At 41.5% G+C, this 14154-nt stretch overlaps 1 protein-coding gene across 1 annotated transcript in view; it reads right to left on the bottom strand.

Annotated features, from left to right (window-relative positions):
- The window catches only part of THBS4 (thrombospondin 4), a 35039-nt gene that overhangs the window by 15469 nt on the left and 5416 nt on the right, over positions 1-14154 (bottom strand). The window contains exons 3-8 of the mRNA XM_058044096.1: positions 13912-14017; positions 8512-8594; positions 7878-7929; positions 6374-6546; positions 3131-3268; positions 2457-2534 (exon numbers count right to left, since the gene is read on the bottom strand). Coding sequence (XP_057900079.1) covers positions 2457-2534; positions 3131-3268; positions 6374-6546; positions 7878-7929; positions 8512-8594; positions 13912-14017 — 630 coding nt within the window. The remainder of the gene's footprint in view (positions 1-2456; positions 2535-3130; positions 3269-6373; positions 6547-7877; positions 7930-8511; positions 8595-13911; positions 14018-14154) is intronic.

Raw genomic sequence — 14154 nt, 5'->3', positions numbered from 1 at the left:
AACTTAAGACATAAAAGTTAATTGAGCACAATCTTTTTATCTTGTGGAGAATGATTATCTTTTGACATGTCAAGGGACAGAAATGGGCGGATCTCAGACAAACATGTGCATCCAACCATTGGTGCAACTGAGCTGCTTCATACAACTTCACTCTTCGTGTACAAAGTCTGTTGGAAGAACTGTCAGGACTGTTGTAGTCCACCATTACAGAGAAATCTACTTACTGCTCAGATGGGCATTATCTTTTATTCCCATTCCTAATTTTGTTACAAATTTAAGTCTGTTCTGTCTGCATACTTTCAGGATGAAGATGAAAATAAACAGATGACTGAAGAGTAAAATAATCCTTGAGTGATACAAATGGTATGGCTTATTTAAAACACACCAGCCTATGCACTTTATCCTAATGGACGCCAGGGTAGTATATTCTGGAGTCTGCTGAATTTGCTTGGTGTATTCTGTCCTATATCAAGCTCTGGTATGCATTAAAATAGCCTCTTAGGTGGCATTTCCAGATCAGGCTGTTTCTGAAGGGACAAAGGATTAGGAACCCCACACTGCTCTGTTCGGACAGACGGCAGGACACTTGGTGCCTGCCCTCTGCTGACAGGGCCCAGTGGCTTCCCAAAGAAGCTCCACGTCTAGTCATGCAGTAAGATACAAAATGTGACAGTGAATGTTCTAGATATTAAAAAAAAGATACAAACACACTGAACAGTGAAAGCAGCCAAATGAAAACAAGCTTATTCTCAAGGAAAAATAACATTGAACACAAATGGCAGCCTCAACGATGCCTTGCTGCAGAAAGGACCACCCCTACACCTGAAGGATACTTTTAACCTTTCTCCTGCTGTGAAGAAACCCTGTGGCATGTCCAGGACAACCAGGGAATCAGGCCAAGCCAGCACAGATTTCTGAAAGTTGGGTCCTGCTTGTTCTGTAACAGGGTGACCTGCTCAGTGGATGAGCCTCTGACACTATTTCCCACAGCAATCCCCCAGGGCAGCAGCTGTTGGGTTGGGCAGGTGTACTATTCATGAGCTGAAAAATGTCTGGATAGCCAGGCCCAGAGAGTGGTGCTGAGCAGAGTTACATCCAGCTGTTCAGTCCACTCTTCAGTCCAGTTCAGTGCTCATCCAGGTGTTCAGTCGCCACTGCTGTTCCACAAGGCAGCTCCACAGGCTGGGGCAGAGTGGCTGGAAAGGAGCTGGGGGTGCTGGTGACAGCAGCTGGACATGAGCCAGGCTGTGCCCAGGGGCCAAGAAGGCCAATGGCATCCTGGCCTGGATCAGCAATGCTGTGGCCAGCAGGGCCAGGGCAGGGATTGTCCCCCTGTGCTGGGCACTGGTGAGGCCACACCTCCAGTGCTGTGTTCAGTTTTGGGCTCTTCACTACAAGAAAGACACTGAGGTGCTGGAATGAGTCAGAGAAGGGCAACAAAACTGGTGAAGGGTCTGGAGGACAAGTCCTCTGAGGAGAGGCTGAGGGAGCTGGGGGTATTTAGCCTGAGAAAAGGAGCCTCGGGGGGACCTTATCACTCTACAAGTACCAGAAAGGACACAATAGATGGGTGAGTAGTGTTCAGGTTTTTTCTCCCAGGTAAGAAGTGATAGGACAAGAAGAAATGGCCTCATATCTTCAGGCCCTCTCAGGTCAGCAGAGATTAAGATTGAATAGTAGCAAGAATTTATTTGCACAAAGAATTATCAAGCATTGAAACAGGTTGCCCAGCAGAGTGGTGGACTCATTATTCTTGAAAGTGTTCAAAATAGGTGTGGATGTAACACTTGTAGTGGCAGGATTGTCAGTGCTGTGTTAAGAGTTGGACTTGGCCTTAAGGGTCTTTTCTATCATAAATGAATATATGATCATGTAATTCTATGTCCAGCTTGCTTCATAGCATTAAAGTGGTCGTATGCTCTTCTTATTGGATCCTAACATCTTTCAAACCATTTTTACTTCTCCTATACTTGCACTCCTGGGTTTAATACATATGGCATTAACCTTGTACCAATTGCAGCTCTCTTTGTTTCCATTTATTTAGAGGGATAGCTGTTATTCTATGCATAACTCATATAAAGAGAGCACCCAGGGGAACAGCTTGTTGCCACAGTTCTCAGGAGGCAGGAGATAAGGGAAGCAAAGGTTCAATCTTTCAGAGGAGGTTTTTTGCAACAACGTACGCATAAACACACATCGCTGGATGGTATGGAGAGAAGAGCTCCTGCTCTTCAGGGAAAGTGATAAGGATACAATTCAGATGAATGTGTTCATGACAAATCAAATATTGATTTTTTTATTACTAGCTAGGAGAAGAGAAAAGGCTTCTTTGATTTATAAGAAGAAAAAAATTGCATTATTAATTGGTCTTTCATCAAACCCATAAATCCAATCCTAGTCTCATGGTATTTTAAAACAATTGATTTTTTTAAAGGCATAAATGAAAAGATGCTTACCAAAGTGTTTATGCAATGGGAATTTGGAACACAGAGTCCATGTCCTCCATTCTGACATTCATCAATATCTAAGCAGACCTAGCAATAAACCAAATCCAGAAATAATAAAATTAAGTAAATTTATTGAGATCAAAGACTGAAGAAACAACACCAAAGTTTAAGACTAGAAAAGAGATGTAGCCTCTGCTGAAACTGCTGTCAGAATGTCACTGACATTATCCATAGGCTAATTTTCCAAGCCCTAAAGAAACAGAAAATTTCAACTTTAGGATGTGCTCTGGTTCATACAGAAGAGTTTACACAAAAACTGTGTTCCCATTCTAGGGTGCTTACAGAAATATGCAAAAATATTACCGTAAAATAGGCCTTTTTAATAATTTTCTTTCTAGTTCAAAGCCAGTTTACAGAACCCCCTGAGGCTGATCAGAGATACTTACAAAGATGACGACATTTTTTCTTGTCTCTAGGCCGGTGAAGAGAATTAGATTGTTAATACTCCCATTAAAGCTATGCAAACAAAATTCAGATCTCTAACTGAAACACTCTGAGCTCTGCCTAACAGCATAAGGCAATTGTGGAACAACTGAAAAATAAATACCGTTCAACAGAGATGCCCTGCTAATATAAAACCAGCACCTTGCAATGGAGGTTGCCGTGGAGGTGCTACCACTCACCTGCTTATTGCTCTTGGCATAGCTGAGTCCTATCCCTTGCACAGCTTGTCCCGTGTATCCTGGAGGACAGGTCTCACAGCGGAAACCTGGAGCAGTGTTCACACATCGCACACCAGGGAAGCAAGGGTTGTAACGACACTGCAAAGAAAAAATGAACCAAGCACATGTTCGTGCTTCACTAACATCCAAACTCTTGACTGTGAGTACAGACCTCTCACCAAAGGCAATGCTACATTCAAGATCTGTATGTCCTCTGTTCACAGAGAGCCTAGAGAGGAAACTGTCTCTGCAGGTATCTCTGACCTCAGTAAGTCTTCAGCTATCTCTGTAATTCAAATATCATTTGCAACCTTCCGTTACAGCCTGTAGTAGATGTCCTAAACTCTCATCCTGAATCCTTCTTTTAGCTGGGAAGATTCAGATCCCTTGGAGGCTGAAGACCACAATATTAGGAAAGCCACATAACTCCAAGCCTCCAAACACCCCTTCTAATGTGTTTTGTACACACAGAAGTGGCAGCAGCATTTTCCTTCATTTCTATTTGGACAAATCTCATAGCCAAGGAATGAATCCAAACATAAGCCAGATGAGCAGGAATGTGTCAGTGGCATCCACACATTTCTAGACTGGAGGCCCACAGACAATCCTTGGAACTTCTCCCAAAATATCACATGTCCACAAAATCACCCTTGGCCTGAAGGCACCATTCACTTCATTGCTTTATGCAGTTTTTCAAAACAGCTGTGACCGACTTCACCGGTCTTGTGGGTGCCAATGTGGGAAACATATCCCACATTACTGCCTTTCCAACATCACCAACTAGCTGCTAGGTAATGTTTATAAAAGTACCAAAACCATCAACATGCCATCCTGCTGCACAGGGCTCAAAGACAACAATGAATGAGTAACATCACAAAAGAATACTAAAATTTTTTTTAAAATGCCTTTTTTTCCTCTTTTCCATCACTAACAGAAAAATTTCTGCAAGATGGAGGGAGACCAAACCAGACAATACACACCTACAAGAGACCTACAACTTGTAACCAAACACACACACACACCCCGAAGCAAGAAAAGACATGTTTAATATCAAAGTGTGTTTGACAGAAAGATTTGTTAATAGTACATCAGTCAGTAATATGAGGAAAATGGCAAACCGAGGACAGACATTTTGTGTCTCCTTATTTTGCTGTGGATTCTTTGTTGTAGGCAGCAGAGGGCACCCAAATTACACAGCACAGAGAGCAGAGCTGCAGCTCCCAAGATAATGGGCACCAGAATACCAAAGCAATGTCTTCAAAATGGTAATGAATTAGGGACGGTACTACAGAGAAATTGACACCGACGGGGAAGATGATGGCAGATCTTAGGGATCTTCCATATTTGTCTTTGCCAGAACTTGTATAATACTTTCTTTTTAAATGCCTGTTATCAGGAAGTACAGAAATAGCTCATTCATAAAATGCTTTAAATAAATTAAAAAAAAAAACCAAACCAACCAACCAAACAAAAAAAATTTCCTGCATATCAGCTAACTCAGGAAAACAAGTACCACGACACATCCCTCTCATAAGACAATTCAAAATGATTGATATTTATTGTTTCTTTATTTTTCCCTGTGTAACTCCAAGTAAAAATCCAGCTGATCAAGTAGGTATTTCCTGGTGAACAAAACTGCTCTTGACAAGGTGGCATTTTAATGGCAGTGTCCAAATAAAGATCTCATAATAAGCAAGACTTTATGATATGATTTTGACAAAAATTCCTTGCTGTTTCTAATGTGAAAGCAGGTCATCTGTCATGTGGAATGGTGGCAGGAAGATGAAGGTACATGAATCTCCAGTGATCAGAGCCTGACTGGTAACAGATAACCACTATAATATCAAGCCATCATAAACCAGTCTCTGTTTCTTTTTCCACCACTGCTGTAAAGGGTAGAGTTGCTCCTGAAAATGGCAGGGAGGAGATTATTGTCATTCTTTGCCTCAGTCTGAAAATAGCTCAGGAGGTGAAACCCATCCATACTGGCAGGCTCCACCTAGGCTGGCTTGAGTCTCACACCATGGCTGTCTGTAGCATGAAATATGTACCACAGCTGTCTTGGATCCATCACTTGCATTCACATTTCAGAGCTTCACCTCCATTTTCTGTGCCTTCTGTCGCAGCAGACACAGTTCATGCCACGTAAGGCAAAACAAGAGACATTGCCAATGCCTCAGGAAACTGCCACCCTCAACTCAATTTCTCTCCCCCAGTGCTTTTTGCAGACAGGTGTGAGGTACATCAAATCCTCTCCTGATGGTCTACAGGAGGGAGCAAATCAAAAGAGCAGTTAAAGCACATTTCCTGTTGGCTACAAAGGAGAAATATGGAATTGCTTTTGCTGTCTTACATTATTAAACAGGTACACTGGTAGAACAGTTATCCACAGTTATGACCTAATTCTGCTGGTTCCTTGGTCTACTACATCCAGGTTCTTTTTCACAGAAAAGACTAAAGAGTAATGGTGAAAATCATTCCACAGAAAAAAATGCAGTGAACCTGTAAGTCATTTTGTTGTTTCTGCTCTGAGTAAGTGTCACATTCCAATTAACACAGGTTTTCTTTAATTAAGATACTGTAGATTTATTAATTCGGTCCTCAGTACAAACAAGCTCTGAATTTCTAACATATAGCACTAGAAAAGAAGTAGATTTAAATCAACATGATCAGATTTCAACGAACGCAAAGAAGCAAAAGGAACAATGACAATGATTGTTTATCTTCTTTCATAGACTTCTAAGGTAAGGATGCAAACATGACTCCAGTCTGGGTTGAAGAGAAGACTGGTCTTCAAGGCTGCTTCAGGAGCACAAAAATTTAAAGAAACAAAGCCCATAATAAAAAAAAAAAAAAAAGTGCTTCTGCAGCCTATAACAGAAGCTATAGCTTCTTGTGAAACACAAATGACAATGTCAAAAGTGTGTTTTGGTTGGGTTTAGATTCTGGGTTTTTTCCCAAACATTAAGCTTCTTTAAGTGACTTCTCAACTCACCAGAGTGGTTCAAGTTTTCACACACATAACCTCCATAAAGTTGAAGAAACAGCAAAACAGGGATATAAAATCAAATCAGAATGAATTAATATTCACTGCACAAGCAGTCAGTAAATGCTGAAGACAGAAAGTATTAGCAACCCATTGATATGTATGAAACAGTTGCTTTTTAGCTTTTTTTCTTAATTCAGTGAAAGTAGCTATTTTACCTCATCAATATCTGAGCACGTAACTCCATTTCCCGTGAGTCCTTCAGGGCAGGGCCCACACTGAAATCCCTCTGCTGTTTCCACGCACCTCACTCCCCTGAAGCAGGAATTAACTTCACATTTCGGTTTAGTGCGCCTAGGAAGCTGAGTTGGAAAACTCACAGTGCCTAAACCTTTAATGCAGAGAGAACAACAGTTTCAGTGGTTGAAAGAAATCTTCATCGTGGCTCTCAGCTGGCAAGCATTCTGAAGAAATTCCCAAGACACTTCATGTCCCTGCACTGTGCCACTGCTGCCAACAGCTGTGCTGTGGCTGAAAGGCTCCATCCTAGGAATGGCTCAGGAATTTAGTGTGTCCCCAGCAAGGGGAAATTGAGGCTATTCGTCTAGGTTCATGTGCTTCTCCTGGATACATATGGGAGTCTTCCTTCTAGGTCTGTCCTAAAACAGACCTGCTGCTGGCCAGGGCAGGCAACTCTGAAAGCCTGTGACCTCAGATCAAGGGACTCAAGTATAAGGTACAAATATAGAGCATTTCTCTGGCTAAACTGGTAACACCACAACTCCGTAAGAAAAACAATGTTCTGGATTCACAACAGTATCTCTGACAGTCTACAAATAAGAATAAAGAAGGAGCAGCAGGCAGCCCACAATCACAGCAGGACTATGCAAGTACACAGGCTTAGGTGCACAGATACTAGCCAAAGACAGGTCCTTCTGAGACCCTGGCAGGTACAGAACCTTGGTACAAGTGCATGTAGGAATTTGACTTTTCCTTTGGCACTTACATATAAAGGTTAGCCTGCCTAGAGCTTAACTTGAGTTTTGATGAGGCTGACAGACTGGGAGAATAAATCAACTAAAAGGCCTGATGAGTTTAGGACCTTTCATCTCACACAGTAAGGGAGTGTATTGGTCTTTATACTGACTGCTCTTCTGTACTGATTGTCAGTTGTGTGTGATGCAGGAGTGCCACACAGTAGCATTTAGAAAGTATGCACTTTTTCATTTAGAGAAAAGCTGAAGACCACCTTTTGGGTCCTACTGCTGTTAACCAGTGACTGATTACTCAGAATCAGACAAACTTCAGGTGGACTGCAAAGGATCTTCCTCAGACTCATAATGCCAGCCAGAGCAGAATATGCCTTCTCCCTTGTTCTTCTACTAAGATTGTGCATGAGATAGCTGGGAGACAGTGCCTCACTCCACTGGAACATGTAGCACAGCTTTGTGTCAGACTGAGAACTGACAGTACAGCCTGAGTGACACTGCTTGGTTTAGTGGCATTTAATCCCCCAATAGGTGATTGTTGGGTCTGTGAAAGCTTTTTCTCTAATGAAAATCTATTTTAAATTTGTGTCCAAATACAAATACACCCAGAACTTTGGACACAGTATTTTTTAAAAAGTACTTTTTAGAAACCACATAAAGCTAATGTGATCAATACTAGTTTTAAAACAACTCTAATATCTTCTAGATTATCAGCAATAACAGGAATACTCACCACATGCTTGGCACTCAGCTATGGTATTTCTCAGAAAAGTTGTTTCTTTGACCTTGAGAATATAGAAAATCAAAGTTATTTAGGTACAGATAGTTCCAGTTTGCACCTGGCTGAGAGAGGAACTATTAGTCCCCAAGATGCCACTCAAATCATGCAACACAGGTAATTGGTCTTAAATGAGATGCAGTTGTACTCCATAAAATTAAGGATATGGATAATGGATATACTTAGGTTCAGCCTTCATCAAAGGTCCAAAGGTCCTTGTTTGACCAAAGGAATGTGCCACCAGCAATTTCAGTTCTGTCGCCCACCAGCAAGTGAAACAAATGCAATTTCACTCCATGCAACAGACTCACAACTATCTAATAGCGGGCAAGGATGGCTATTGTACTTCCTCACCAGACACTAAACTTTCTGGATCTGAATAAGCAAGCCCCATACACCCCCACATTCAATGATCCTCCCTTGCAAGCAGAGGGTACCAGGACCCATACGGTTATTCCTTCTGGATTGTGTCATGCCTTCAGGGCAATAACTCCACACAGGAGTTTACTGCTTACCATGCGCTGAAGTCTGTGCTGACTCTATCAAAGGAACAAAACTGGGATTTCACACCAAAGCCTCTATACATTACCTGCTGTCTAAGAAGGTCTTTCACATCTCCCAGTAGCTGGTTCATCTGCATCATTTGACCCATCAGCTGCCTATTAAAATCACCTGCAGGGAAACAGCAATGAAAAAGAGTGCACAACATAACTTTTGTTCATTTGTCATGGTAATTTCGGAGATATAAGATAGAAACGCCATGAAGAGCCAGAGATGACAGACACTACTGTTATGCAAGCCCTGTAGAAATCATCAGAGCAAACATAGTATTTACCTCAAATTTTCTTCTACCATTACTTCAGTGTTAGGGCTATCCTGGGCAACTAAGGCCACCAGTGGTTCCTCCCAAGCCCTGAGACCAGCAACCCTGAGTGAAAACCTCAGGATTTCAGAACTGGGTATTTGTGATAACCTATTTGGGGCAGGAGGGCAAGGTGAGGCCATGAAGCATGTGTGCATGCAATAGGAAGACACCCTGAGTAAATGTATTCACTGTCACAGAATCAGAGCCACAGACTCACCAGTGTTGGAAGAGAGCTTTAAGATCACGCAGTCTAACCATCCACCCAACACTACCACCGTGACCCCTAAACCACTAAACCTTCAGCTTAGCATCAGATACAGCCAGCATCTGAACACCTCCAGGTAATTCCACCACCTCCCTGGGCAACTTACTCCAATGCCTGACAACCCTAATAATGAAAAACTATTTCTAATATCTAAGCTGAATCTCCCCTGCCTCAGTTTAAGGCCATTTACTGATGTCCTCCTACTGCAGGCATGGCAGAAGAGACCGGCACCCACCTATCTATACCCTCCTCTCATGTGGTTGTAGAAAGCAATGAAGTCCCCCTGAGCCTCCTCTTATTGAGACTGAACAAACCCAGCTGCCTCGGCTGTTCCTCATATGACACATTTTCTGCTCCTTTCACCAGTTTTGTTGCCCTTCACTGGACACACTCCAGCACCCCAATATCATATTTAAAGTGAGGGGCCCAAAACCGAACACAGGATTTGAGGCACAGCCTCAACAATCCTGAGTACGGGGGGCTGATTACTTCCCTGGTCCTGCTGTCATAGCACAGTTGTAACCACTACTGATTCATACATATTTTTCAAAGTGAAGTTACCCAGCTTTCTGAGCAAGCTCACTGTGAAGCTCTGAGAACACATCAACAGTGCCTGCTCTGACAAAACAGTGTTTTTAGTAACTGCAACAGTCACTTGGATTTTCTTCTCAAAGGCAGCTCGTCACACTGCACAAGTTTCATGGCTGCATTTGCTTCAGACAGGTGCAGACTTTGTATGGACTCACAAAACATCTACTCAACACACTGTGAACTCACACCAGAAGTCAGCCTTCAACACCAAGTAACCAATTAAAGACCTCTAAAACAAGACCAAAAGTTACATCTGTAATGAGCCATAGGGAAGGACCATATCAAACTCAAGATCTTCACAGGAGATTTTAAGATCTTAAATGAAACATTGGCTTTCAGACAGTGACAGAGAAGAAGCAGAAAGCACAGTAGCTTGTAGTTGCTTCTCTTTGCAGCTTACTTATGAATTTGTACCTCTCAAGAAGAAGATATTTGTTTGCTTCTCTAAGACTGTGTCTAAAAACAAACTTCACAAATATATGCTCTTCCACAGTCTAGGCAGGCAGGATATTTTGATATTATGCCTGATAGCTTCAGGGAGGTTTATTCATATGTTATTTTTGTGAGTACTGAAAGCTTATATGAAAAATGCATCCCTTAATGTTTACCTCATTGTTTTGTACTTCAAAGCATGTCTAACTGTTTCCAAACATTCCATTCTAATGGGAACCATCCAAATCCTCACACACTGGGTTTACTTCACTTTGTATTTTCTCATCCAAACACTGAACAAGTTTGAAGTCAGGAATCACCTGTTCCAGAGCCTGCTTCTGTTCTAGTCCTAACCTTGCCATATTTTTATTTAGGTGACAACAGCAGGACATAATATCATGGGTATTTCAGAATCCCATAGTGGAACCTGGCACAGGCTGTCAGGCCAGATACTGGGGTCTGTTCTTGTTTTATTTTTAAAACAAAGGCTAATTTAGGCATTATTGGTTGAAACCTGTAAAAAATTCTCAAGACTTCAGATAGTGTCTTTTGGCTAGCATCTATATCAAAACCAGACCTATTCTGTAGTTAAGTTTTGCAGACTGCTGAACATTAAGGTGGACTCAACGGGTAAACTGCCATGAACTACATGCCCTGTGTGCAAATTTAGACAGAGCAGAAACAGTTGAATACACCTGGTTTTGGGTTTTTTGCTTCCATTAAAAGTAATTCCAACAGCAGGCCCCACTTGCAGCAGAATAACCAATGGTTAGGGATAAGTACTCAGAGAGGCTTTTAAGGAACTGTCTGTCCACAATACAGTGGATCCAGGAGAAAGCAGGTAAGCAAAAGGTACCAGCATGAAGCTATACAGTTATCTAGCCCTTCCATGTAGCCTCTCTCATCCATACCCCTAACTCCCCAGTTCAGCTACTCCATAGCTCTATGTTCTTGAATCACTAACAATATGATTAACAGAGTGGACTTCACAGTAATAACTAAGTTCAGAGACTGCTCTGAAGTATTACTGACCAACTGGGAACTGAAGTCCCCATCTTTCTCTTGCCAGGATGTTGCAGTATAGATCCAGCTTTGTTCCACAGCCAACTGGCCCAGACATGCACAAACAATAGCCACAGTGAAACACCTCACAGCTATTGCTTCTTCCTCTCTTTAGGAACAACAGCTCTCTGGCTCAAGCAACACATTTGCTCCTGTCTGTGTCATTCAAATCCTGAATTGTCATTCTAAGAGAATGACACCCATAGAATCATGGAACAGCCTGAGTTGGGAGGGACTCATCAGGATTATCGGGTCAAATCCTGGCCCGCATGGGACAATCCCAAGAATCTCACCATGTGCATGAGAACATTGTCCAACTTCTTGAGCTCTGGAAGATTGTGGTTTCTTGACCAGAGAGCAAACTAGGACTATAGAATAGATGATAGCTAACAATAAAAAACGTTTCTGAGCAGCCTAAAATCTTTCACCAAAGAAGCTGTATGTACAAGTTTTATGTGGAATTAAGAAGAGGCAGGTTCCAAGTAAACAGAAGGAAATATTCCTCAGATATGTGATAAATTTCTTGACAATGCATTTAAAATTGACTGGATAGATTCATGGACAAAAACATATATTGAATACAAAGCACAAAGACATCACCACTGAGTCAAGAGCTCTGAATACCATGAACTGGAGAACAGTGAAGCATTCAGAGAAAGCCACACTCTCCCTTCCATTATTCTCTTGCCTGTGGGTCTATATTGACATATTGTCTCTAACAGCAACTTGTTTAAAGAATCTTTGGGCCGGTGCAATATAGCTTTTTATTTTTTAATACTTTGTCAGGTTCAGGTACCCTACATAAGCTATACAACCTCCTAAGATCCCTTAGGACCACAATGATCTTGTCATGATGATCACATGCAGTGTACTGATCTCACCTACCAAACCCACTGCACCTTGCATTCTAATTTCCTACTCAAACACAAAAACCCAAATATACATCTTCAGCCTGTGTCTGACCATCATAATCTCATCCCACTGATCAGATGTCTCAGCCTCACAGACTGAACATGGAGGTAATGCTTCTGTGAAAAAAATGAGCAAAAACCAGGCATACAGGCAAAGCCATGTACAGTTATTAAGGTCCAAAGCACTCCTGAGGATTTTCCAATTAATATGAAAGCATAGATTTTTACCAAGACATTAGGTCTTACCCCGCTACACAGCTGAACAGTTGCATTCCAGCTTTTCATGGAAGCAGGCACAATTGAGATTATCTGATATACCATTGCCATAGAAAGGCATCATGATGCATAAACAAAGTTCAAGGCAGACAAGTTTAAATTGCTGTTGGAACACCCACCTTTTCTTTTGGTGGATTAGACTATGTAGACTTTGGATGTATTTATGTGAGTAGTTGGGTTATTATTATTATTATTGACACTAATTCCATTTGAAAGTTAAAAGCAACTGAATTTGAGAGTCTAAGCCAAGTGGAGGCAGCCACAGAAAGATTGTCTGTCTGTATATTACCATTTGCATTATTGATTAGTGAGAAAAAGATAAAAATGAGAAAGCTGCAAGTTTGTCATTTGGAAACCTGTCGTGGGAGACCTGACAGTTTTTGCAGAAGGAAACACTGAATTACCATTCTGGTTCAAGTTCGAATGCCTGTTGGTCTAGTAAAAAAGAGAGAGCCTGGAGAATAAAATTAATTTTTAATCTAAGTGTATCTAAGTTAAGAAGCAAGGAAATAGAGGTATCTGGAACTAAGGATTTACATAGATAAAAGGTAGACCAGATTTTGTTACCACTGCAATGGTGCCTACATTCATGTGGCATACCCAGGATGCTCTCACAAAATTTCTGCATCTTGTCTCTATTCTTATCAAAACTATCAGTGCTGCAGGGTTGGGCTTGGCAGGGGGACAGGAAAGGTTACAGGAGAAAACATACCATTAATCCTGTTTCAAGCCCTGAACTGAATTTCCTTCCTATGGTTGTCATATATTAACATATTCCATGCACAGTGTGAACCCCTTGTTCTCCCTCACAGCAGAAAGGCAGATGAACGGAACTAGAACGACTACAGATGGGATAGTCTAGCACAGGTTTTCTGTGTCGAGAGGTCGGGAAGCACCCTCACCTAACAGAGGGGATTGCAAGAAGCCTCTGAGCCTTGGCTAAATTGTGGCAGGACTAGTTGGCTACTGTGCAATGGTTTTTCCCACATAGACATACAGGCTCCATAGCCATGGCACAAATGTTTTCTTTAGTCTCCTGCAAGCTTCTTCACACCTTGCTCCTCCCCTCTGGATGACAGTCTAGTGCTCAACGAGAGATTGACACTGAGGGTGTGGATAAGTATGTGGGTAGGTCTTGCTACTCCATTGATCTTCCTTTCACACAACCTGGAGTACACTAAATGTACTCCATTTAGTGCTACACAACCTGTAGCAATGTACCCCATTTAGAGCTACCTTCCATCTGCAATTGTTTGCAATCTGAGTAACTTAAAATATTATTAAGCTGACACAAGTAGATTATCATCACAAAAATTTGTCTTCCAAATTAGGCTAAAAAACTTCTTTTAATCATGGCAGACTTGTCTTTCACTAAAACAGCAGATCATTGTTTTATCACCAGCAACAGTTTTATCTCCAAACAGAGCTATTTCTAAAACATTTACAGGAAATTGTCATAGCTATAATTTAGTCAAATAATTGTTATTACTTGACTATAGGCTTTTTTACATTTTCAGTATTCATCACATTAGTTTCCTTGCACTGGTGTCATTAAGAATAATTTTAACTCCCAGTTGCAGGCCTTACCAGTGTACTGAGGTACAGGCTCAATTTGTTGAAGAAAACAATCTTGCAGGTTTCCCACTTCAGCAAGGGTTCCTCCAGTTACCAGCTTTAGCTCATCTAGTGTATCCTGGGCTCACAAGAAAAACAGAGCTCACAATTCTGGTACAACAATGGGAAGAATATGAAATATCAGACAAAGTAAATTAATTTTTTTAAGAGAGGGAGTCCATTTCCTAAGCATGCAGGGGTCCTACACCATTCCCT

Source organism: Melospiza georgiana, chromosome Z (genome assembly GCF_028018845.1).
Source record: "Melospiza georgiana isolate bMelGeo1 chromosome Z, bMelGeo1.pri, whole genome shotgun sequence".
Lineage (NCBI taxonomy): Eukaryota > Metazoa > Chordata > Aves > Passeriformes > Passerellidae > Melospiza > Melospiza georgiana.
The sequence above is the reverse complement of the archived record's forward strand: the minus strand, read 5'-3'. Positions and strand labels throughout refer to the sequence as shown.